The following is a 25,467-nucleotide window of genomic DNA, read 5'->3' on the forward strand; positions in this document are numbered from 1 at the left end:
CTCCTTAATACACCCGAATTCATCTTAATCCAATCACTTATCATCATTACTTTGCTAATAATTAATCATCTCCTATGCGCGGCTGCACATGCTTTGGTTCGGTTCCCACCTTTCTTCGGTCACGTGATATTTTCTGTAGCTCACAACGGGACCTTGAAACAGAGGTCTAAAGCTTTCGCTTAAAAAACCACGCAAAAAGGGATGTGTCACAAGCAATACTAGATCAGACGCACGAAGTAAAGCATCTGATCACGTGGCAGAAAAATTGTCTGGAGCATAGAACTCGCCCCAAAGCTCCCTTTACATCGGTATACGCCGTTCATACGGCTTTAAGAAAAAACCAACCTCCTCATAAACGTTGCCTTCAGCATTATCGATGCTGTTATTCGCATTTCTCAAAATTTTGAACCCCAGTGGGGCGCGCAACTGGCCCAAAAGAACACGCCTCCATAGAATCCTGCGGCCCGTCCGCGGGAGCCCAGGAGGAATAGCGTGCCGTGCGCAGCCGGCGGGCGAGGAGAATCGAGGAGGAAAGCGCCGTGAGGAGGAGAGTGTCGCTACTTTCAAATTATCAAGGGGCTTTAAGATGGGGCCTCATATCGCGCCGTCGGACGAGGCCCGGCGGAGACCTCCACCCTTCGGTTCGCGCCGTCGCGCGCGACGCGGCGGCGGCGCCACCATCGCTGCATCACGTGATATGTGACGTCACGCCAGGGATTAAGCGGCGCGCGCCCGCCGTCGCGTCAGTCTCTGTGCCCGCAACCGCGCCAGCGTCTTTGCGCCGGGCGTGTATGCGGTCAAGATGCCTCCAAATGCTAAGAATACGCTAAGGTTAAGCCCAGTGGATGCTTCGCATTCACTGGGCTTAACCTTGATAAGCCTTCAATTTATTCACGTACGATATGTACGAAGTTCTGAACAGCCAGCATTGCAGCTTGCGTCGAAGCTCCGAAACAGCCATATGGCGAGGCGCGGTCGACGCTGCCGTCGGTAGAGCCGGCGCAGCAGTCAGGCTCGCTCACTCGTTTGTACGTGCCGATGGTTGTGATTTCAAGTTGGGCTCGCTTGGTTTCCGCGCAGACGCTGCAAAAGCTTCTTTTTTTGTGTGCTTGAACACTCATTAGTTGCTAAAGTTAGTCAACAGCATCTCAGGGGAGTTGATTGGCGGGACAGCAAACTACGGACACTCACCAGAAGACACGGGCGTCATATTGCGTTTGATGAATGTGCAAAACGTGCGACGGTCTCGGGTGTTAGAAAACTCGAAAGAGCAAACTAAAAATGCGAAAAATACCAATATTTGACTGGTGAATGTTACGTATTGTTTCAAATTAGGTGCTGCAAAGAAGAAATATTGTTTCCTATGTTCCGCGTAAGAAAACGCGAGCAAAACTGCGGGACTGCTTCCAGCAGCGGTGAAAGAGGCGCGCTTAGTTTTCGTAGCCTTCGCTTCATAGCCAAAAAAAGCTGCCCGCGAGTATAGGCTAGTAAAGCTTTTGCTTTAAAGGGACACTAAAGGTTACTAGTAAGTCAACGTGGACTGTTGAAATACCATCCCAGAAACCTCGAAATGCTTGTTTCGTGCCAAGGAGAGACTTATTTTAAGAGAAAACGCGTTCTGAAGCGTCCGCGTACCTCTAGCCTAGTTCAAATCGCCCGCCCTCCGATCGAGGAGTACTGACATCATGGTCTCATAGTGACGTTGAGCCATCGGTGAGTAGAACGGCGTCCGCAGACGGCGCTACGGCTTTTCTGCACAAAACGCAAACGCGCGGCCAGAAACAGAGCCAAGACAGAGCCGACAGCAGAGCGAAAGCGGGAGTATGGTGGCTAGCGGAAGGAGAAACGCGCGACCATAAGCTGGTACTTCATTCTATGACGCAAACTTCGACGCTCGTCGCAATGAACCCTGACAACGACAGATTGGCTCGCGATGCTGGGCTCAACTTCAGCTATTTGAGCACTGACGAGCGCGACCTGCTGCTGAGGGCTCGCGCTGCCGGCGTCGTTGCGTACTACGACGGCGGCCTCGACACCGGCTCTCCGGAGCGGGAAAGCAACGAGGGCTTCCCACGACATCACATGGACATGGAATTCTCGCTGCTTGTTCCAAATGAAAGTTTCGCGAGCCAGCAGAACCCGCACAGCACGACGCGATAACGAAACTAATGAAACTCCAAAGCGTGCGCGGCGCAGAGTCGAGCGAAAACGAAACCTTTCGATCAGCCATACTACTGAAGGGTAACGTCAAAAATGTTATTTTTTCTTAGAATCGAATAGGCGTAGACAAGTAGCATCTTCTTCCGTGTTATAATCGAATGGAATGATATTTTTAATACGAGTAGTTGAGTATTACTAACACAAATTATGAGGAGTGCTTTCGTCATCGAGCTAGTACCGGAATGTCGTTGGGGGGTCTCAAATCGTGTCATGCATTTACCTCAATTTATCGGTTACGAAAGCTCTGTTCGCGATTCTATTGACGCCTTAGACGTTCTAGAACATTGCTCTGCCACTTTAACTTGACTTTCTGGTAACCTTTAGTGTCCCTTTAAAACGCTAAACCGCCTTCACATTCTCGTAGGTCGACGAGCAATAGGGGTGTTCTTTGACTAGCGCCTGCAAGGACACCGGCCCTTCGTCCAGACGTCGCAATAATCTGGAGAGGTAAAACACAGGGAAATTACATGGGCAGCCAGAAAGAACAACGCACATTTAAAGGGAAGCTTTTTTCGTGGTTCTGAAGTTTGTAGGACCGTGTTTGGTTGCGGTGGCGGTTTCACAGTAGACTGATCGTTACACATCGCGCTTCGTGTTGTCTATTCATTCTTCATTCCCAGGTAATTATGCTACCAACATCTTTGGGGTGACTAGGTACAGAGGTGCCGTTGCGATAGGAGGAAGAAGGGCATAAAGGCAATAAGCGTACCCATTGGCTGGCGCAAGCAGTGACGTCATAAGGTGAGGGAGCGTTGAGACTAGGATTGGTTGGTAGGAAAGATGGCGTCATCAGATCGCGGCAGTGAAGTGGAGAGGTCACGCACACGGGTAGTGGCATGATGAACCAGCCCTCACTCGGCTGTGGCGGCTGATTGGGCGCGAAAGCTTCACTTAGAGCATGATAACTGCATACTTTTGGATCGCAGGTCTTAGGCGCCCGTTCCTGCGGGAAGCGTCGGCGTCCTATGTAACCGACCGAGCAAGCACAGCAATGAATGAAATAGGGAAAGCGAAGCGGGAGATGGAGGACGAAAAAAAGAGTGCGAGGAGGAAAGTTGAGGAGGGGGATACACAATAGAACCATGAGACGGAAAGCAGAGAAGGAAGGTATGGAGAAAAGCTTGAGAAAAAAATCTTAGTGCCGCGTTAGACGTGCTCCACGGCGACGATGGCTGCGAGGCGGTGCCAGAGTAGCGCACGTCGTCTATTCACCGATGACGCCATCAGTACTGCATATAGAAGCAAAACGCTGCATAAGCGGAAGTCTGTCAGCGGCGGCTGCCTGAATCGCGCCCATGCGTCACCCACCCGCTGCCTCAAGGGATCTACTGATTTGAGAGGCAATCTCGGTAGACTTCGCTGCGTTTTCAACGTGCTGTACGAAGCTGATTGTCCGCGCCAATCAATATATTGCGAAACGAAAGCACGTATAAAGCTGCGGTCGGATTTCGCATTAAGAAGCATCGTAGTCGCCGGTGAATGTTTATTACTTTTTGGGTCATTAGAGAGTTTTAGAATAGGGGCCCCAAAGAAATAGCGTCGAAGCTACTTCGCATGCGCGAGACGCAAACTGCGTCTGGGTTTGGAGTTGAGAACGCGACTGCACCGATTTAGCAGGAGCCCAAATAGCGGCCCCAAAAGCTTTGCGTCAGCGAACATGGCGGCACCCATCGAAGCGACGGCTCTAACCCAGCACCAAAGTGGCTTCGATTCGTCGTAGCACGTGAAGTTTGCAAGCTAGGAGGAGTGACTGCGGTTATCGCTTTCTCTCAACTAGCGTGTGTTATGAAAATTGATTCATGAGACGCCGCTGATTCCGAATTTGATTGTGGATATTATGGCTCGTAGGCCTAACACGGCTAAGCTTCGCCGGTGAAGGCATGTAAAATTGGTTTTCGCAAAACTAAGCGTAACTGATTGTTTAATGCTTACAGAATACCCTCTAAATTGTAATTAAACGCGAATACACGCGTCTCAATTACAATTCCCATCATAAAATGATGTATTTTATTTAATTATGTCTAATAGCTTTTTTTGACGCCGTAGTGTCGCTGCCAGCGCAAGACGCTATCCACAATAGGAAAGCCCTATTCTAAAACGCTTCACTCCTGCGTGCCTCAGCGTTAACTCCCGCAAAGCTCTTTGGGGCCCCAAACTATTTGGGCCCCTATTCTAAAACTTCCTATTAGCTAGCCGATAATAGCGCTTTGAGTGTTCTTACTATGTCTCTTCAGTGGTTAAAGCCAAAAATATGTTTGTTTGTATGACTTAGTGGTAGTGTTTGTTTTGCAAACCACAGCGAGAAGTGCTTTCACCTGGAACGTTATTTTCTTTCATTCGGGATGTAAGGTTCTCAGTGGCAATGGGAGTGCGAGTGTCACAGGGCGGTGCCGTTAGGTGCGGCCCTCCGGGAACACGAGACGAGGGCTAGTGATCCACAAGTGCCCCCCACTGCAAGCCCTCTCTCTCCTACTCACACAAAGCATCCTAGTGGGGAAGGCCTGGCCCATTTTTAACATAGTAATATAGTTTTGATGCTCTGAATAAGAAAAATGTGCAGGTGAAATGAAACCCTCCTCCTGTCTGGCACTCAGCCTGCACTTCCGAAGCCCTGGCAACGGTGAACTAACTACATGCACTTAAATTTGCTGTCTGAGATGAGCCATCACCCGTCGATTGTGCCGCCGTCACGGCGATCACTACATTTACCCGTCGCCCGACAAAAGACACGACAAAAAAAAAAAAAAAATCCCACACGGCTTTATGGCGTTCTGCTGCTCAACCCTATGGCTCTTTTCTCGTAGCTGGCGGCCGTATTCTCATGAACGTGGAATGCGAAACTAGTCGAACGCCAAGATTTCAGTATAAGCCAACGGAATTGGAGGAGGTCAAATTCATGACGGGGCCTTCAGCTACAGCTTCATATATAGCTCAGCGTGCAGCTGTATGGCGTAAAATCCTACCCGTCGATGGGGATTGCTTATCAAGCTTTTGGCATAGCTCGCTCTTTGTTGTGTCCTGTTATCCTAAGCCCACATCATTTATTGAAAGCAAGAAGAAATAATAAAGTTCTCCAAATAGGAACGCTCATATGGAGCCTGGCGTTCTACGCAAACCAAATGCACTCCTTTATTATGGGGAAGGGGGAGAAGGAAGGGCGAGGTTGTGTAGGCTTATTTTACTTAAAGAACGCAAGGTACGCGGAGTGGATAGTCGATAGAACAAGAAGAAAGTCCAAGTAGCTCACCCAGGAGTCGCATAGTGTACTCAAGTTCCTCTCTGAATATGTGCAACACTCTCTCGACACCTTGCTTGCCCTACGTAGAGAAAAATTGAGTTGGAAAGAACACTCCGCCATAAAAGGCACACTTTCCAAGCATTTCGTAGAGCGCAAGCGGCGCAAGCACGTGACAAACGTCCAAGTATGGTTGCCAATAATGTACTGTCATATTTAGTGACCATTGCGCGTTTTTGCTTCATGGGGAGAGTACAGTGTTCGGTTGGAGAAGGAAATCATAAATAGGATGCGTAAATATTATCCGAAGACCATGCGCTGTGAGAATCTTTTCCGACACGCAACATTCCATGTTTTGTAAAATTGCTATTCTTCTCAAGCAGACGTTTTAAGCACAGGTCACACGACGAAGTTGGAAACGATTCCCACTGGAAATGCCCGGTGCAACGTAAGGTTGCATGTAGCAGTCCAGCACCACAGGCATCGCCTATTACTGCAAACCAACCCGAACTCCTCTCTAATGAAGTGCTTATCAGCAAATTTTTCGGCATCCGTAAGAATGACACATGCGGTACACCTACAATGCTGCTTCTTCGTAGCGTACCAATGATATCCCGGGCTTCACCGCTCATGTGAGCACTGGCATTTCAAGCTGCCTTTCTGATGCATAGCAACGCTGATCCGCTTCACGTTTCTACGCGAAATGTCCACCGCGTTCCTCTGCACTAGTCCCCGCCCCTCGACGCTGCTTAATTTCGTTTTTGTGAGTGATTAGGCGTTCGCGTTCCGAAGCAGGCTTCTCCGCGCATCGAGGAAGTTTATGCCCCGCTCAACGCTTCTTCCGAGTCTGTCTCCTTGGCGCTCAATACACACTTTGCCCCCTTTTGTATGTTCTGGAAATTGTCTATTGGCAGCGAATAATAATAATAATATTTGGGGTTTTACGTGCCAAAACCACTTATTGATTACGAGGCATGCCGTAGTGGAGGACTCCGGAAATTTTGACCACCTGGGGTTCTTTAACGTGCACCTAAATCTAAGCACACGGGTGCTTTGGCATTTCGCCCCCATCGAAATGCGGCCGCCGTGGCCGGGATTCGATCCCGCGACCTCGTGCTCAGCAGCCCAACACCATAGCCACGGATGATTCGCAGCGAAGGATGGTTTAGAACGCGAATGCAGAATTGCTCGGAAATGCGAAATCAAGTATCGTCGTCACAAGCATTGATGTGACAGCAGCGAAACGGTACCATGCCGCTTGCGATTGCGAACAGGTGCTCGTAGAAACACTTTTTGCCGGACAAACTGACTGAAGTGACGTGAACAACTTATGGGCACAAATCACCCTTGAACATGCCCCAAAGGATCGGTGCAACGCTCCCGTAAGATATCGAAAAGAACAAATCCGGCTCCCGTCGTATGCGAGTCCCCAGAGCACAGGTCGTCCCACGAACACCGCCCTAGCTCCCAGCGCCAGTGCCTTGACCACGTCCGCACCTATTTGGACTCCGCTGTCCAAGTACACTTCCATCTTGTCACCAACGGCGGCAACGATCTCGGGCAGGACGTCAATCTGAAACATGCTTATGCGAATTCTAAGTAGCACAGAAGCATTGCAGGCCGGTTTGGATGGTTTGCGGTGTGACTGAGGAATGCAAAGACACTTGGTAATTTTCACAAAAGCAAATCCTGGCTGGCTCAATTCGTAGAACGGGCGTCTGGCGAAAGAAACTTTTAAGTACTTTCGACATAGCACGCGTGTCTGGAGCGAAAGCGATAACATGATAGCTGGATGAAAACGACCGCAGGCAAAATGTACAATAACGGACGCGTGACCACTGTCTATTCGTTCTTTCTCTATTCGGTGTGACAGATCCCCCGTTTTCTTTGTTTTAGTCAGTTTTCTTCGTTTTAGTAGGTGTTTTACTCATAATCAGGTCGTGGATTTAGCACGTAAAGCGCCGTAGTGGTTGTAACACACCCAGTAGCGAGGGTGAGAGAAATATGCGAACATTTGCGCCTTGAATATCTGGGTTTATGTAGGCCCTATAGAGGAGAAGTTTCTTTGCCGATGTTGTGTGCGTTTGTCCCCTAGGCTTGCCGGCATTGCGGAGTGGGCTCGTGCTTGTTTACGCTCTAACGATGGCTGCCAGCGCCATGAAGCAGGTGAAGCAGTGGGAACGGACGCCTCATATAGTGACCAGTCGCCCTAGAGGTACGTCGGACGTACGCCAATCTGGAAAGCTAGATGTATGTCGGAAAGACTTTCTCGCGCCTGCGGCGCTGGTGCTGAGTTAGTCATGCCATAATAAACTTTTCTCACGCCTAACAATGTAAAAACTGAGCTCCACTCAACCCCACCTCGCAATGCCGGCACGGATAGGGACAAACGCCTACAACACGGGAAAGAAGCTTCTCTTCCGTAGTGCCTAGGCAGAGTTAAACTTACAATGAGGAAAAGCTCATACATTTGCCTCCCGTACCCGCTCTTACTCGCGCATTTGCAGAAACGTCCGGTACGTCCGCAAATGCTACGCTCCACTATACTTAATAGCAATTGTACAGTCAACACCCGGCCATTCTGCCATCTCGAAAACTATATGTAACGGTTACAGAGTTCGTGCTGCACTTTGTTTTGAAGTCGTAGTTCGTGTTTATGTGAGCGGCTGCACGAAGGTGAATTCGGTCACTGCTGCTGCAGTGTTTCCACATTTCAGCGTTTGATAGCGAGTTTCCGCGGTCATCGAGTGAGGTGTGTTCATGTAGACTTGTCCACGCGTGACACCATGCTTGTGAGTTCCCGGAAAACTTTTTGTGACTACGTAGGGAAAGCTATGGAGGCAAAGCGCGCGCAAGTCAGAGCGCTCCTGAAAAGAGTCTTGCATTTTATTCTACGTTAGTTTAGGCTGGCGAAGAGGAGGAGGAAAGAGAAAAGAAGAAGGCAGGGAGGTTAACCAGAATAACGTCCGGTTGGCTACCCTACACCGGGGGAATGGGAAAGGGGAAAGCAAAGATCACAGGGAGAGGCGAAGAGATACATAAACAGCGTATTAGAAAGAATGGAATAAGAGAGAACACACCACTGAGTGTGAAGCTTGTTTTGTTTTGTGGTTTTCCACTTCAGCGTCAGCGGGTACAATGGAGGACTCTGCGCTTTGCTCGATCGCCGCGTCCGCCGCCTAAACTTCTGTCCAAACGTCATCACAGCGGCCGATACAGAGTCCATAATAGCGAAGCGCTAGTTTTTCGTTATCAGTGGGCCACGCATGTCAATTAGGCGCATAAGGCTTGCCACTTCGCAGTGCGTCTTCCGCGCTCTGCCCGTGCCATGGTCGTCGCGGCAGGGAGGAGCACGTGCCGCTGGCACGTCCTATATGCGCTGCTCCAGAGCAAGAACTTAAGTATAATTTGCAGAATACTTTAAAATAAAACGAATTTCGTTGTAAAAAAGTGCGCTATAAGCACTGGTCTGCGGCATCTGCCTAACCGCCAACCCCTCGCCACCAACCACCCCCACGATTGTCTCCCCTTGCCAGGAACCCTTCGTGTCAGGCCTTCTAGTGAAGTAAATACGTAAAGAACAACTACTGCAGAAGTCAAAAGGGGATATGATCTAATAATTCAGAAACTACGATAGACGTAGAAATCTTTTTGAAACCTGTGATTGTAACAGACCTGTCAGTTCCGATAGGAATATATTGGCGCGGCCCGACAAAAGCCGAAAGGAGGGCAAGCTTAACCCGGAGTATTTAATCACTGTCGCGTTGTTCAGCTCGGCTATAGGACAAATGGAGCAAAGCGTCGTCCTCTTCAGGTGGTAGTGTGGTATCTAGGGAAAGGCAAATTCCGAGAAGCGAAAGTCCCGAGACGTCTCAGTCGTAACATATGCGTGGGCACGACACTCGAGAAAATGCGAAAAAGAAGGCATTCATCAACACAACAATAGCCTAGTGATAATCGTCGTCTTCGTCCATCTTGCTTCTTTCGTTTGCCAGTGCAGCATAGTAGGCTTCAGCGGCAAAGCTGGACCGAGCTCTCCGCTCTTATGCAAATACATTATTGTACTAATACTACTCGCTATTTTGTAGATACAAATATTGTCATGTATTATGCGCTATTGTTCTTCTTTTGTTTTATGAAAGTGAGGTGGAAGGAGGTCTGTACAAGTATTTGACCAAGTTTTAGGAACTTGGAAGTGTTCTTTTTTGTACGCTTTTTGGTCGTAATTGGTCATTGAGGTACTTCAAGTATGATTCACGCACCGCGGGCGGAGTTTCATCCAGCCAACCCGCCGTGGTTGCTCAGTGGCTATGGTGTTGGGCTGCTGAGCACGAGGTCGCGGGATCGAATCCCGGCCACGGCGGCCGCATTTCGATGGGGGCGAAATGCGAAAACACCCGTGTGCTTAGATTTAGGTGCACGTTAAAGAACCCCAGGTGGTCAAAATTTCCGGAGTCCTCCACTACGGCGTGCGTCATAATCAGAAAGTGGTTTTGGCACGTAAAACCCCAAATATTATATATATCCAGCTGGCGGCCTCCGTGGTTGGACACGATGACGGCCGCTGCGCCGTGGCGGTGTGCTTGGAGCGCTGCTTCGGCTGCAATACGAGGAACTAGTGTATAATTGCAGCAGCTTGCGCGATTTTTCAGTTCGCAGCGATAGAAAAACCAACGCTTGCGATAAAAACGAAGGCGTGCGTCCCATATCCGCTTTACATGAGTTCGCTATTGCTCTCATTATACGATGCTTGAAGTTTATACTATTCATGCAACACATCCTACAGCTGCGCTTCGTATTTAGGCGCTTCGATGTGATTATAATAATGCCACCGGGGGTCTCTACGCTATGTCAGAAACGATGAAGAAGTGGGCACAGGCCACGGGCTAGCCACGTTCTTTTACATCGAAGCTGTTAGCCTCTAGTTTGTCTGGATCTTGCTTGTCCGCGTGCGTGGTCTTCGCACGAAAATGTGGGTCGATTCTGGAGACAATCCAAGGCAGCGAGGTGTGCACACTGTTCTGCTTCTCCGAGAGGCATGACATGACGTCATCAGGGGACATCGTCAGTTGATAAAGACTTCATCGTGGGACGTCAGGTTTCACGCGTTCCGGTGTCAGATTACGTCAATAGGCGATACTATCACGTGACAATGCCGTTATTCTCACATTATCAAATTACACTCCCAAGCTATAACGCCTACATCTTGTGTGTAAGTCGTTCTGTACAAATGATTGGACGCAAATTACTCGGAGGAATTCTGTTAGTTCAAAAACGCATTTGCGCTTCGCGGATCGCCTAGCAAAATGAGGATGTATGCTGCACTTTAGCACTTCAGCACAGCTGCGTGCGTGCCTGACGTATGGATGCACACATTGTATCTGTTGTCGATGCATTGGCGCTGTGCCCATCGCATCTGTCCCACAGCATGTCGTGCGATCGTAATTGAGATTGTGGAAACGACCTCCAAAGCTATACCTCCATCTCGCGGCCATTGCCACTAAAACGGCAGCTGCAAATACCTATACCTAAAACGGCAGCTTTTTTGTCTTTGAGTTTCCGCCTAGCAGAAATTCATTTATTCTTGAAATATAGTTAGAAACCGAAGCTATAATGTTTGCGCTTGTGTGTAAGTCGTATTTTATTAATTATTTGACGCAATTTACATTGAAAAGTTAAATTAGTTCAACAAGGCACTTGCGCTTGATGGATGACCTAGAGCAATGAGCACGTCTGCTGCACTTGCGCACACGTGCGTGAGCGCGTGGCGTACGTCACTCGAGGTGGTGGTGCTTGTGTAATGCAGTCAAAGTTAGCAACCGTTTCGCTGTACATACGCTTTCACAAGGGTGAATAGAGGCACACATTTTTAGGCTAACTGACGAACGAAGAAGAGGTGCGCCAGCTGGATACTGGGTCTTCGTGTCCTGTATCCGCCAAAGTAAAGCTGTCGTTTTACTTTGGTGCGCGAGAATATATCGCAAAGTGGTGTCTCCGATAAAGAAAGCTGTATCATAGAAAAGGAAGGTGTACAATCAGTGAATTTTACCGGCGCTGACAAATGGGGCAGAGACTTGGCACACAATGCTTCCTTTTCTGTCTCGCACACCCACGGAGGATCACGCGCTGAAAGGCGAGGAGCACAAGTTCCTGCAAGAAATTTGCCCACTCGGCCACAAACACGATGATGTCTGTTGAATATGCAGCTCTTCTACTAGGAGAACTCGATCGACGAGATACGTGCGGTATGTGCGACAAGCAAGGAACAGCGGAAAGTGTGTTGTGTCAGTAGCCAAGACAAGACTGGCTCCACAAGCATACTGTAAGAGCAATACGAGAGATTGGGAAAACATTGTTTTATAGATTGCACACATTCTTGAAACTCCGAAAAGGAAGTAGCATTTTCCTTGCTGTCAAAGCACTCGGAATTCTCCCCCCCCCGTACACGGACCAGGACATCGCCTCTAAGATTTCCGTATTCGGACGAATTCACCAACGATTACGATAATCCCTAATGCAAAATTTGAGCGCAGCTCTATACGGGTTTTCATTTCGTCATATATTGGCTGACGCAGACGATCTGGCTCGCGCGGCACGTTCCAAATGAAGTAAAGTGTTGCGCGTCTGCCTTGCCAATCGGAAGATCGCGACAGGCCTCACGTTGTTGACGCGTAGGCACGATTCACAGCCGCCGCCGCAAACAGACGTCCGCTCATGCAGTGCTTTGTTTCCATGCAGAAACGCGCGCTATTCTAGCGCCATATTGTAGCCATCCTCTCCGCACAGCCCGTGTTGCGCCGCACTACGCTTTTGTTCTCACTCTTTCGTTCTACCAATGACGAGAGTGGCCCTGGAGCAGTAACGTGGACCTTCGAATTATTGCAGAGAAGCGACCCTAACAGCGGCAACTTGGCAGCGCCCATACAGCGCCGAACATCCGCTTCGATTCGAATTCGCGTTTGTTACTGGCCCTCCACCCTGTCAGTAAGAAACAAGCGGCAAAATACGTCATCGCGAAGTCTCATGTTAAGCTGAGGTCAAATAATCAGGGATGTTTTGTCGCAGATATTCAGAACGGCTGCTTGTTTTCACGCTGCTAGGACTGAAGACATGGCACCAAGCCGTAAAGCTGATTTCATATATATTTACTGGATGGCGCCACATCACTAGCATTCGTGAAGCGTGGATGATACGGAAAGCTATGAATGCCTAATTGCTCAGTGCATAATTAATTTATAACTCCTATCTAGCATGGTACGTAATGACGGCAGCGAGCAAACGTCAAGTAGACAAATAGACGCCGAGCAGACGCCCTGGCGCAGGTGAACAACCTACCTGCCTGCGTAAGGACATTCGTCAGTACTACTTGCTAAGGAGGCTGCAAGGTAACTGCAGGGAAAGGGTAGAGGTGAACAGAAGCCCTGCTTCCGCATGCATGTAAACGCGGCTGACGGCTATGGCGTCAAATTATTTTGTCAATCCACCTACCATGGGGCATGTAACACGATAGCAAGCAGATGCTGAGCAGACGACGCGGCGTGGATGAGCCCGTCTCGAAGGGCATGCGGTCTTCGTATTGGCTAAGAATTCGTGTAGATTACACAGTGCTGCAGCGAGCTTGTGAGACGGATCTCCTCTTTAATTCTTGTTTGGTCTCAGGGTATAATAAATGAAATCGCCTTCTTGCGAATTAGAGAATGCTCCACTGCACTAAAGTAAATTGCAAGATGGTGGACCTATGTCCACCTCTGGCTCCCTGCAGGAGCCATATAAGTGGCTCTATCGCCCACGCAGCTGCATTCACCCACGCAGCTTCAACTCAGCGTCGCAACGCCCCTCCGCTCCTCCTCCGCTTTCAGATAAGAGGACGCACCTACTTTTTTGAGTGTTCAGTTCGAAACGATTTTTTTGTCCGCCCACTTCGGCTATTTATTTAGGCCACGCTGTAATTGTCACTACCAGATACTATTATTACGTGATTTGTAACCTATTTGGATGTCAGACACATACATAATATAACATTGTGCGCGATATGACAGTATGGACCTAGTTCATTCGAACAACGAATGGACTACAGCTCACCACACCACGATGTAGTGTAGCAGCTCCCTGCGCAAATGGACGAAACAGCACGTTAGAAACTCTAACACGGAACGTGAGATAAGAGAACTCCGAATCTAGTTCAGCAAGTTGCCTGAAACTCCCATTTCAGCGAGGTCGCGGAGAATTTCAAAGCGCCAAGTTGTGCCTCCATGCATATTCCGAATAAAAAATGCCGATAAGAAGAATTGTTTTTGTACAACAGCATCAGGGATATTAGCCTTGATGAGGACAAGGTGATCTGTTGGGGATCTACCTGCTGTGGAATTCACTGTAAGGGGTTTATTTTATTGTTCGTTTTAATAAAACGAAAGTGCTGCCAGTTACGCATTTTCTCAAAGAGTTTGCATATACAACTTGTCACAGCTGCATGCCTCTAACTACTGGCCGAGGACGGGTCCTTGCCCTCTTTGAGAATAGGAATCATGATTGCTCCTTTCCACGTGGAGAGACTGTTGCCGGGACAAAATATGAAGGTAAATAGTGACAGCAGTGATTTATTTTTTGGTTTTGAGGGTGTGTCAGGTCATTTGTCTCACTTCCTAGAGCGGATTCGTTACAGCACTGAAGTGAAGACTGAAACTCTGGTATGGTAAATAGACGATTGTATACTTCATTGGCTATATTTTTCCGAGCCAGAGGCTGTCGCTCTCCTTGTCGCTCGCATTCTAGCAATCTACCTGTGTAATAGGAAGTACTTGAAATATGCTCCAAAGTTGAACATACAGAATCGGCCAGGTCCTCTCTGTCTGACTGCGCATTTAGTAATGGTAGAGGTTGACTTTGCCGGTTTCGTACTTTGTTCACGCTATTCCAGGCTTTCGGATGGTCATTGTAAGATCATTCCTAGATAGGCATACTTGCGAGCTTGCCCATTTGGCATGGCGGTGCTTTCTTTTACTTTCAGACGATATTTCCTTTAACATAATCAGGTTTTCTGTAGAGTCGGGAAGGCAGTTTCAAGCCTTATGTAAATTTATATGGGCTGCCTTCCACTCGTCGTTCCGCCAAGGAACATGTCATTTAGAGGGTGATCCATTCCTTTCAGGATACATATTGACGTCACAGCAACCATAAAGAACGTCAAATAGGCCACTCCATCGATGGGAAGTGTATTGGTGTCATCCAAGGTCAAATGTGTGAGCTCCCTCTATGGTTGCCAGTCGGTGGGGTTGACTTTCCAATAGGTCACATGTTCAGAGCACTCACCACATTTTGTTAACTTTATGACCGCGGGGAAAGGCTCACTCTTGCATAGATCCTTGCATGTTAGTCACATTCCACTCTAGATACGGCACGAGTGTACTATGCTATGCTAAAATCTATATATTAGAAGGTTTTGTTTGTACCGCTGCAGATTTTGGTCTCTTTCTTTTTTGTAAGCATGCACCTGTGGAGAAGGCGAAGTTTCTCCTAAGCGCCATCTCGCATCACGACCCGAATCTCCACAAAGAATGATATGTGCATTTCACTCTTCTACCACAATATAAAGCTTTGGAACATCTGCAATAAAGCTCTGAAATTCTGTTTTGGAAATTTTGATATCTATTAGGGATGCATAGATAAATAATCGTGAATAGTTTATGAAACAGCGCCCCTTCAGCGGCGCTGTATGGCTTTTGTTCGGTGGGCACACACGGCGGTCTTTTGGGTCTGTCTGTAAGAGGAGTGGCCCGGGGACCAGTAGACCCGGAGTTATGTGTCCCTTCGTGGCTGTGGGCAGATTAACGCTTGCTAATCCTGCTGGGGAGGCTTATGGCATGACCGCCATCACGCTGCATGCGAATCGGGTGCCCGCCGAAGGATGTGGCGTGGACTTTCATTTCTATGATTTCTTTCAGTTTTTTCCTCCAGGGGCGCGATCGCGAGTAGGCGGGTTCGTCTCCTCTACAGGTGGTATAGCGGGTAGCTGAAGGGCAGATGTCACAAGAATGTTCAGTTGATCTAGACTTAGCATAAGGAGCACGCCCTATGGGGTTTGCGACCCATTCCCAAAACTCTGACCCCTCAAGCATCGACGAGTATTTGGGATGTATTGCCTGACGCGCAGGTTACAGTAACCAGCTTCGATTGATTGAGGTAGGTTACTGGTGTCGAAAGTAATGGTTATGTGATTGGTAGGTATTTATTGGTCACCTCAGCTTAATTTTATCATTCGAACCTTGAATACTTTCTGGTCTTGGCATCGTTGAAGTAGTTAGTCTTCCCGAATTTCGAGAAGCTCCTGTTCCGAAGGGACGCCACGCACTGCGTTCATCGACCTGTGTGGTCCCAGCGAAAGGGGAATGACCCCAAATGCAACAAGTTGCGAGAAATGATGATACTGCATTTTGTCGCCAACTTCGAGAAATAGCTCGGCGAATCTCATCCCCTTACTTTATAGCGGGATGATTCCTTCCTTTAGATATTTTGCTACGAGCAATTGTGAGATTATTCGGACTGTCTTAGTATTGTGCCGACCTTGTACAACGTGCTACTTCTAAAAAGAGTGTTTCGGTTGCTCTAGTAGCAGCTTCCGTTGTTTGTATACATTTCTAGTGTATTGCACTTACCTTGAAACAGGTTGCATTGTTTTTATTTCATATTTTATTATCTGTTATTGCACAAATCTCCAAAACAGCTTCCACTGTCGCATTTTCTATTATGGCTGTAACAATTAAACAGCCCCCCAGCTTGGACACAGGGATCATCACGTATGTAATAAATAAAACAAGAAATAAGAACTATACTGATCTCTGGAGGCACTTTGAGTGTAAAGATTCTGACAAAAACCATCATGCTGAAGCTTATTTAGCTCATTGTAGACCACAATGGGCCAATATTTAGCTTAACAACCAGTACAATTATTGGAACTATGAAAAAAAATCAGTATACTTCACAAATGTTTTCCACAATCCCATGAAATATAACCTTGCGCTTTCGCAGCTACTGCCGAGAGATATTGCAATTTCAAATAGATATCAGCATGCACATAATTTGCAGCCTATATATTACGCAACTTCGTTAATGTAGAAAAATTAAACGTGCACAAGGTTATTGTCATAGAATTGCAAAAAGATGTTGAAGTTTAGTAATTGTTTCTTGTATACTTCCTCTAATTATACAAGCAGTTAAGATAGGTATGGGCACATTGCAGTCTGCAAAGAGCTAAATTAGCTACAGCACGATGCTTTTTGTGAAAATTTATTACACAAGGAAGTGCCTCCAAAGATGACTATATTTTTCAGTTGTCTAGGACAATTAAAAAAAATATAGTAGCTACACAAGAAACTAATGACATAGTTGAAATCTACTTAAAAAATTATGAATGGCAGCGTTTTAAGAAGGTCAGATGAAATAAAGGTCAGCCTAAATAAAATTTTAAACCAACGCAGTTATGGGGGTTTACCTGCCAAAACCACTTTCTGATTATGATGCATGGTGTAGTGGAGGACTACAGAAATTTCGACCACCTGGCAATCTTTAACGTGTACGTAAATCTAAGAACACGGGTGTTCTCGCCTTTCACCCCCATCGAAATGCGGCCGCCATGGCCGGAATTCGATCCCACAACCTCGTGCTGAGCAGCCCAACACCATAGCCACTAAACAACCACGGCGGGTTTAAATAAAGTTTCACTATTGCTAAATTTATTATAGATAAATTGTATATACCACACCCAATCATGGCAAAGCAGCAGAGCTGGTAATTGTATAGTTTTTAGCAGCCATTAAAGAGCACCTAGTAGATGATACATGTATCTGATAGTGTTGCTACTGTCTGCAGTTTTAAGCTATTGTGGCTCAAACTGACCTGCCGTTGCCATGCCAGGAGAACCACATACTAATCAGGACATGTAGGTATTCCAAGCGTCTACTACAATGAGAGGGCTCATGTCTACTACACCGAGAGCGCTCATTGTTGCACAGGTGCAACAATGAGCGGTTGCAAAGGTGCAGCATTGGGATCCTGAAGGTTACATTGAGGAGCCGTGCATTATGTGATGTGCAACTGCTACCGAGCAATCATGCTGGCATTTTTTTTAGCTGCAGTATCAAAAACAGGTAGTTTTCTATATGAGGGTTGGACGTTGGGCTAGTTGGCATTGCATTTCGAACACGACACTGTGCATAAAGCAAGGTGAATGAAAGGTGAACAGCACAGCGATTGTCCTTGTCTTATGCACCGTTTCCTCTTCCAAATATTTGTGCTAGGTCTGCTGAAATTTAGAAGGTAGAATTTTGCACGGAGGCTCCATTATGCCAACATTATTTCATGAAAGGCTTTTTACACAGTTAAAGGCTTTGTCGCAGTTAGCCTCACCAATAGTACTTTGTGGAAGGCATGCGGGTCCCAGCGATTACTCTGGAAGTTCGACGACTGATGTGTAAAAGCCGACGCGCTTGATCCGCTGATCAGATTTACGACGATCGCCAAGCGTGTTCACCGCTGTCGTTGTGCTATAAGTGTAGCCTGTCTTTGTAGGCACAGGTTCGCCCAATAAAAGGTAGTTTTGTCTTTCACAGAATTGTTACTGTGTTCAACGCCACCACTACGTGACAATATGGTGTGGTGCTCTCTACAAGTTGTTACTTGGACCGCTTGAATAAGCCGCCTTGTCGAGAAAAAAAAATCTTCCTGTTGTGGCGCGACCCAAGTTTTTCACATTGACCGCGTGAGAAGCAGCCTTAAAGCAGCGTTTTGTGAGCGAAAACTTCTTGTCTAGTTATCCCTGCCTGTGTTCACAAAGCTAGATGTTGAGCACGAGAAGTAGAGAAAAACCAATATCTGACTACTTTTGCGAGTTATACGATAACCGTTCACCCTTGTAGTTTAGTTATTGCGCTTTATGCGTGCTGTGCAAGCTACAGTATTGCGGTAGTTTTACTTCCTGCGTCAGTCCTACCGCGTTACAGATAGACGGATCAAGCGATACATAGCCGAGTTCTACTGGTCCGTGCCAATGCGCGCTTCATTCTTCCAGTTATGTTTATAAAATAATACACATGCATATCAGTTGAGGGTTGACTACGCAAACAGTGGACAGTAGTTTAACGTTTGTTGGACTAGGATTTATTACCTTACGAGTGCAGTCATGCGCGCCTGTGCGTATGTTGCAGCCGCACATCGAAGTGGCAGACGACGACAAGCACGAGTTCCAGGTACTTCTTCGCTTGCGTCACTTTGCTTCGATGGAGAAATGAGAAACTGATCTCTGTGTTCAAAAATGGCAGAATGTCGAGCCGGCGTTGCAAAGCATGAAAGCATGAGCAAGAACGAGAAATTTTGAAGCAGGTACACAGCTTCACGGAGAATGTTTGCGCTCCAACATCGCCGCGAAGGTATGAGTGGCAAGAACGCAAGCATCAATCATCCTACAACACATTTGAGTTAATATTGCGCATTATTTGTTTCCCTGCACATAATATAGTGATATGCCTGCGTCTTTATGGAGGTGCGTCTATTCGCGATTTCAAGTGCTAGGAATCGTCACTCATCTGTCGTATTCCAAAAAAAGCCCTCCGGCATGAAGTGCGTACTGCAAACCTTCATCGCTTCTGTGAGAGCTTTGCCGATCCGCAGCTTAATAATCAATTTCTTCCTCATGGGTGTAGCCGCTGGGAATGAGTGAAGGCGCACATCACCTATTGCCTAATTTTTGTATTACGGCATCCAGCAAATACGGTTACTTCTATGTTTGCTCATTCTGAGCATGCTAAGTGTCCTTTAGGATCCAACGGGAGCTTCGCACGCGTTAATACGTCAACTAAAAGTGAAGGAAAAGCGTAGCCAACACCAATACGCTACACGAACACACGGCAGCCAGCGGCGAGTATAATCTTTCGATTGTTTGCAGCCGCCGCGGCATGACGGTGCCACTGTCCGTGAAAGTTGCGAATCTGAAGCGCCTGATCTAGTTCTCAAGGGCGAAGGACATCATATTGTTTCGTAGTATATGGCCCCAAACGCGAAGAATCGTCGTAGCAAGGGCGGCTTAGTTCCGTTCACTCCTTTGCCGTGCGAAAGGTTCCCTTGTTTCCCTGAAACAGCCCCCAAACGCGACATGTCGTCCTTCAGTTGGTCGTCGCGTGTTGTTGATCACTGTACCCGCCGCGGTTGCTCAGTGGCTATGGTGTTAGGCTGCTGAGGTCGCGGGATTGAATCCCGGCCGCGGTGGCCGCATTTCGATGGGGGCGAAATGCGAAAACACCCGTGTGCTTAGATTTAGGTGCACGTTAAAGAACCCCAGGTGGTCAAAATTTCCGGAGTCCTCCACTACGGCGTGCCTCATAATCAGAAAGTGGTTTTGGCACGTAAAACCCCAAAATATTATTATTGTTGATCACTGTATCGACACGTTCGTTCGTTACTGCATTGGCGCCTCTCTGCTGCTTGCTCACGCGGCGAGCCGCGTGGTGTTTCGGTGCTTTAGTTGATTGACATAGCACAGACTCGACTGCTTCACACACTTGAATTCTTTCTCTTAACCTCGGCTTGCGTTTGCCACGCCATGTGCGCGTATCACAAAATCGCCGCAGCAGACGCAACCAAAGCGACCCGACTGAAGCTTCCGCTTGCCTATCACTTCACGGCTTATTTACCATTATTCCAATCCTCTAAATATTTTAAGACTAGGCTTCAAAAATGCCACGTCGCGCTCCCTCCTAGTGTTTTCCTTCGTCGATGTTGGCAGCTCTCTCCCTATTCAAGAACATGCCCGGAAGGAACTGAATGGCCGATAAGTTGAAGTGAAACAAAAATCGTTTATATTTCGCAAACAACAGGAAGTTTAATGAAAAAACACTTACTACCATAAAGTCCCAAAGCACCTGAATGCGTCCAGCATAAAATATCAGTGATATTCTACTTTATGTGGTTTCTGACGCCACGCCATAACAGGTTAAAACATGGGGATAGTTACTGTAAAAGGAGCCACGCTTGAACAAGCTGCTTTTCAGTCTACAGTTTTCTATACATGGCTCGCATTGACGTCACGGCTAGGAACCCTGGGATACCATTCCGCCATGCTGGTGCAGTCGCAGTGGCCGCGGGGCACTTGATGCTATTCGTGTGGGCGGTAGTTCGTCGGAGCGTCGCAATGGTTATCTGCGTAGTTGTTGGACGCTCCAACCACACTTGTTGAGCCAAATCAACCAATACAAATTTTTGGTCTTCCAAGGATCATCGGACATCATGGTGACCGTACGAAAGACTTATCGGCGAGGCGACTGGGTCTGTGGCTGGCTCGGCTAAAACGCGCCGACCTAAAAACTGAAAGAAGTGGCATACGTGTTTGTGGCGCCCACTTCGTAAAAGGTAAGCCTGTTGCATATGCACAATACTACATTAGCGGCAGGGTGTACAAGAACAGAGGAAAGGCTTATTTTTTAACAAAATTTTTCTTGTTCTCGTAGGCAGACCATCAAAACTGGGGCAGGAGGCGAACCCGGCCGGACTGCACCCCTACGCTCTAGCTCGGCTACAGCGCAAAACATGTGGATTCCGGAGCCGCAGCTCGCGCGGCAATACGAAGGAACCAGGTAAGTGGAGCTCAAGCACAGTATGCAGCCGAGGCCGCGGAAACAGTGTGGGTGACGAACATGGTCATCCTTATACTTCTCAATTGCCCTCGCCGCGTACGGACGGCGAAGTTGGCGTAGGAGACGGTGGAAAAGGTGGGCGGGCCTCTTGGTTGTGCGTTTGGAGCGGAGACAAAAAGACAGAGTGGCGCTTTTTATTTAGTAGAGTGGGGTAGCCCAGATGCTGCTCTCCTATTTTTTTGCCCGCCCATATCCTATGTCTTCCTGCAACCCCCCTCCCCCCCTCACACTCCGTGTTCATTTTTGTTTGCAGCACATGATGAACTGCATAATAAAATTAATATTGTAGGTTGCAGGGGATTAGCAGTCCAGAAAGACATGACCATGGGCGACCTCGAAGCATTGGAGAAGGACTGTGTGCCATTCAATGTGCCATTCAAGTATTTAATTCGCGTTGCACCACTAGGTGTCATATACTTCGATTCTGAAAAATGGGGAGGACGCACTAGCGACAGGCACATTACTGAGCACTGTGGTCTTTTAGACAACTTACTTCCAGGTAACGTAGTGCTCGAAGACCGAGGGTTCAATGTGTCTAAAGGTGCTGGGTTTTACTCGGCTAAGCTTCATGTACCAGCGTACACAAAGGGGAAGAAGCTGGCTTCCGTATCAGACGTTCTGAGCACTAGGAAACTAGCAAGTGCAAGGATCCACGTTGAGAGAGTGATCGAGCTAATCAGAAATAAGCATGTTAGCCTGAAGGCCACGCTACCTACTGACTATGTTGTGAGAGACCTGGAGACAATTTGACGTATTTTGACAAGATTGTTACGGTTTGCTGTGCCCTTTCCAATATATGCCCTTCAATAGTTGCATCACTAAGAGTGTGTAATGGTGACTAGGTGCGTCTCTCGGTTTGGCAACGTTGATGAAAGTTATGGGTCCGAATCTCTCTAAGGAACTTTGCTTGGGTATGTTGCGTTAAAGAGTGAATTCGAATAAGTATGTTGCGCTAGCCATTAAAATAGGTGCAAGGTTGTGAAGAACATTGTTTCTGTATGGTTGTTCTTCAAATTGCATGGTTCCTCTGTACAATCGCACTCTCCGCGTGGCAAAGATGAAATGGTTAACCTGCGACAGTAAAGTTGTCAGATTTACATTGCTTATAGCTTTTTTCAATAATTTGTCTCTCTATGCCTTACATGTACCATGCTCTGCGCCCTGTACTGGTCATACACCTTTTGCAGATACTAATCTGCGCCATTACCCTTGCCATAGTGCTTAATACAAAATCTTAGAATGCGAACATTTCTATTTAGTGAGTGTTGTGGATGAACATCAATTAAAATGTCTTTACAATGCATCTTGAATACGTATTAGTATTCTGGTGATTGCCAGTTGGATGTGTTCAGGGCTGTTACCGACGCTGGTAATGTGTGGAGTATTTGCATACAAAGCACCATGACATAGAAGAGTTGAAGAATGCAATATATATTTTTAGAAGACCTGAATGCTCTGTTTATTCCTGAAATGACATACGCTCCACAGTCCTTGCACCACATTTCTTCACACTGGCAGCCTCAGATTGCTACGTGGGTGGAAGCCCGAACGGCGCTTTAAAAAAATAAGAGAGAACACACTAATCCGTCTTGTCTACACTGAGGACAAAACCACTTCTTTGCTCTCGGCTTTTGCTTCAGTCCAAGACTGGAGAAGCAGAACCACTTGTACTGGCATGACGCACTGTCAGAAGTGACCATTTTTCCTGTGTGTTCAGCAGCACCAGTATTCCACATCGTCGGGCAGCTTGTCTTCAAGATTGCTTTGTTGCCTCGTGTAGTAGTGGCTGAACAGATCGGGTAATATTACCGTCTCAAAAACAGTCTCGCCTGAACAACTATGTTGATGCAAAACTGCTCGTGACGTCTTACTTTTTCAATGTGTAACACATTTGGTCCCCACACCACAAAGTCGGAGAATTGAACTTGGGAGGCAGTCATCTGGGTCTGGACTTCATAGTAGTAAGCGTTATCTGTGATCAGCTTCAAAGTTCCACCGGTATCGCACGAGCATAATTCTGGGTGGTGATATCCTCGGCAACTTTCAGCAAAAATGGGCACTTCAGCTCCACGACACCTTTCCTGCAGCCGCTGTATGAGACGATGGCATATGGCGACGCACCGATAAAAGGGTAAGCAGCGCTGTGGTGTAAACCAGACCTACAGCACTGGAAGTCGTGATGTTTGGTGGCTTCCTTGTCTGTGTAAGCTTGGAAAGAATCTCGTTCATAGTCCAAACCCCACATGACGGCAGGGACTTTAAAGGAATATTTTTCGGGGTAGTGTAATAACTTCAACAGCGATATGACTAGGTTTTCAATATTTGTGTTACACGCCCTCTTCATTACTGAAGCTGTTACTCTTCCAGCCCGATAAAGAAGCCAGTCTGATGCGTTGCTCTGCAGTCTTGTGCGAGCCTCAACTGACTTTATCGTGACCTCTCCCACTGAAAATTTAGATAGCAAGTTCTTAGCCTTCTTCTGACGCACGTCAAGGTCATCAGCCAAATTCTGCCCACTGTACAACTTTCTAAAGTGAGCAGGTTGGGATGTAACGGTCTCCTCGAAGCTCGATCAATATTTTGGCAGCACTCAACATAGAGCGGGTACAACGTTGGTGGTTTGGAAAGCTCTGTAAGGCCTCCAAGTTCCCTTCTGTTGGCGGTGGGATGTTTCCACACGTTTCTTCGTTTCAGCCTCTCTTGTGCTGCTGTTTCCATCATCCAGCCTTCGCTTTTCCTCCTGGATGAAGTGAAATCTATATCTTTGAGCCTCCTGAACATTACTTTCTCCACGTATGCAGGAATCCAGATGTTTCTGTGTGAGGTGCAGCTAATAGCATTCTTCATTCTGACACCAGTCTCAGCGGCATACAAGCAGGCTCCGACATCTCAGCATGCCTCTCCATACAGGTGCAATGGGCTGTGAGCACAGCCCCGCTTTTAACGCGATAGCGTTAAGGAGCTCGTGTCGCAGAAAAGCCGGTATCGTCGGCGTCGGTGTCGGCGTCGGCGTCCGCGGCGTTGGCCGTGAGCGATAAATCACGTCAGGCACTTCATAAATAAAAAGCAACTTCCTAGATGGGCTGGGTGGGAATCGAACCAGGGTCTCCGGAGTGTGAGACGGAGACGTTACCACTGAGCCACGAGTTCGATGCTTCAAAGCGGTACAAAAGCGCCTCTAGTGAACGCGGTGTTGCCTTAGATACGCGGTGTTTCTAAGGCTCAGGCGTGCGTCGCTTGCTTAGGCGCACATTTCGTTGTCGCGCCGAACGCTGCGTTGCTCGACGCTCACCGCGTCCGATGCGGGGCGCGTAGACGCTGCGTCGTAGCCCATTGTCTTACAACCCTTGGCGGGTCGACGGGAACGCTGTCGCGTTCCACTCTTGAAGGCGAAGCTTAAGCGTCCTCCAATTTTTTTTTGAATAACATCCACACATGTAGAGGCTGGTCTCGCATCCTTTGTGAATGGTTCACCTGGAAAGGGAATATCAGGGTACAAATTAGCGTTGGGCACGTCTTTGCAAGAACTCGCGTCACTGTCGAACTTGTCGCGCACTAAGAACCGACAACAGCAACAAGCCGAATCACTTAAGGCAGGCCACAAAAAATCGCGTGACACGGTAGCCGGTACCTAAATTGGATGGCAAATAGGGGGAGGTCGATATCCATTTCTTCACGCGCGACTTTATCTTTCATGCATTAACTCGTTTGGTTTCGAATCTGAACATAGCATCAACAGTTTGTATCATATGCACGTAAAAAAAAACGAGGTGCCATCTAAAATCGCCAAGGTAAATGTGAAGAAACGGAGTTTAGTTTGACAGTTTCTAAATAATTATTTTGATTACGTGAATCCCTACACAAAAGCTTGTGCAATAAATGGACGTCATTTCTCCTTCTCTCTCCTTAAAAACAGCCTATGAAACCTTGCTAGTTACCTCTACAAGCAGAAGTAGCTTTTTATCTTGCAGCTGTTTTCCAGACAGACACTTCACCCAGCCGCTAGTAAAATAATTATGCGCTCCGGTCGACTTAACTGCCTTCATCTCCTTAAGGGCCAGAATGTTTGCAGAGAAAACAAGGTTTTTGACCATGTCACCACAACAAACCTCTGGGAATGTGACGACATCACTTGCCACGTCCGTTCCTGATCGCAGTGTGAAAGGTTCGACGTTTTCACACATGCGTACTTTTTCCGCATAACGCACGCGCTCATAGCCCGTGAGATCCAGGTGGTAGTTCGCGTCCAAAGGCTGCTCACTGAGATGCGGCGGCATATCACACGAAAAAAAAAAAAAACACCGCCAGCGAATGTGCAGGAACGCGCATGGA

At 47.5% G+C, this 25,467-nt stretch overlaps 1 protein-coding gene across 1 annotated transcript in view; it reads right to left on the reverse strand.

Annotated features, from left to right (window-relative positions):
• LOC142558015 (uncharacterized) overlaps positions 1-25,467 on the reverse strand; it is a 94,093-nt gene that overhangs the window by 3,559 nt on the left and 65,067 nt on the right. The window contains exons 7-8 of the mRNA XM_075670184.1: positions 6,872-7,028; positions 5,468-5,539 (exon numbers count right to left, since the gene is read on the reverse strand). Coding sequence (XP_075526299.1) covers positions 5,468-5,539; positions 6,872-7,028 — 229 coding nt within the window. The remainder of the gene's footprint in view (positions 1-5,467; positions 5,540-6,871; positions 7,029-25,467) is intronic.

The sequence above is a fragment of the Dermacentor variabilis genome, chromosome 9 (genome assembly GCF_050947875.1).
Source record: "Dermacentor variabilis isolate Ectoservices chromosome 9, ASM5094787v1, whole genome shotgun sequence".
Lineage (NCBI taxonomy): Eukaryota > Metazoa > Arthropoda > Arachnida > Ixodida > Ixodidae > Dermacentor > Dermacentor variabilis.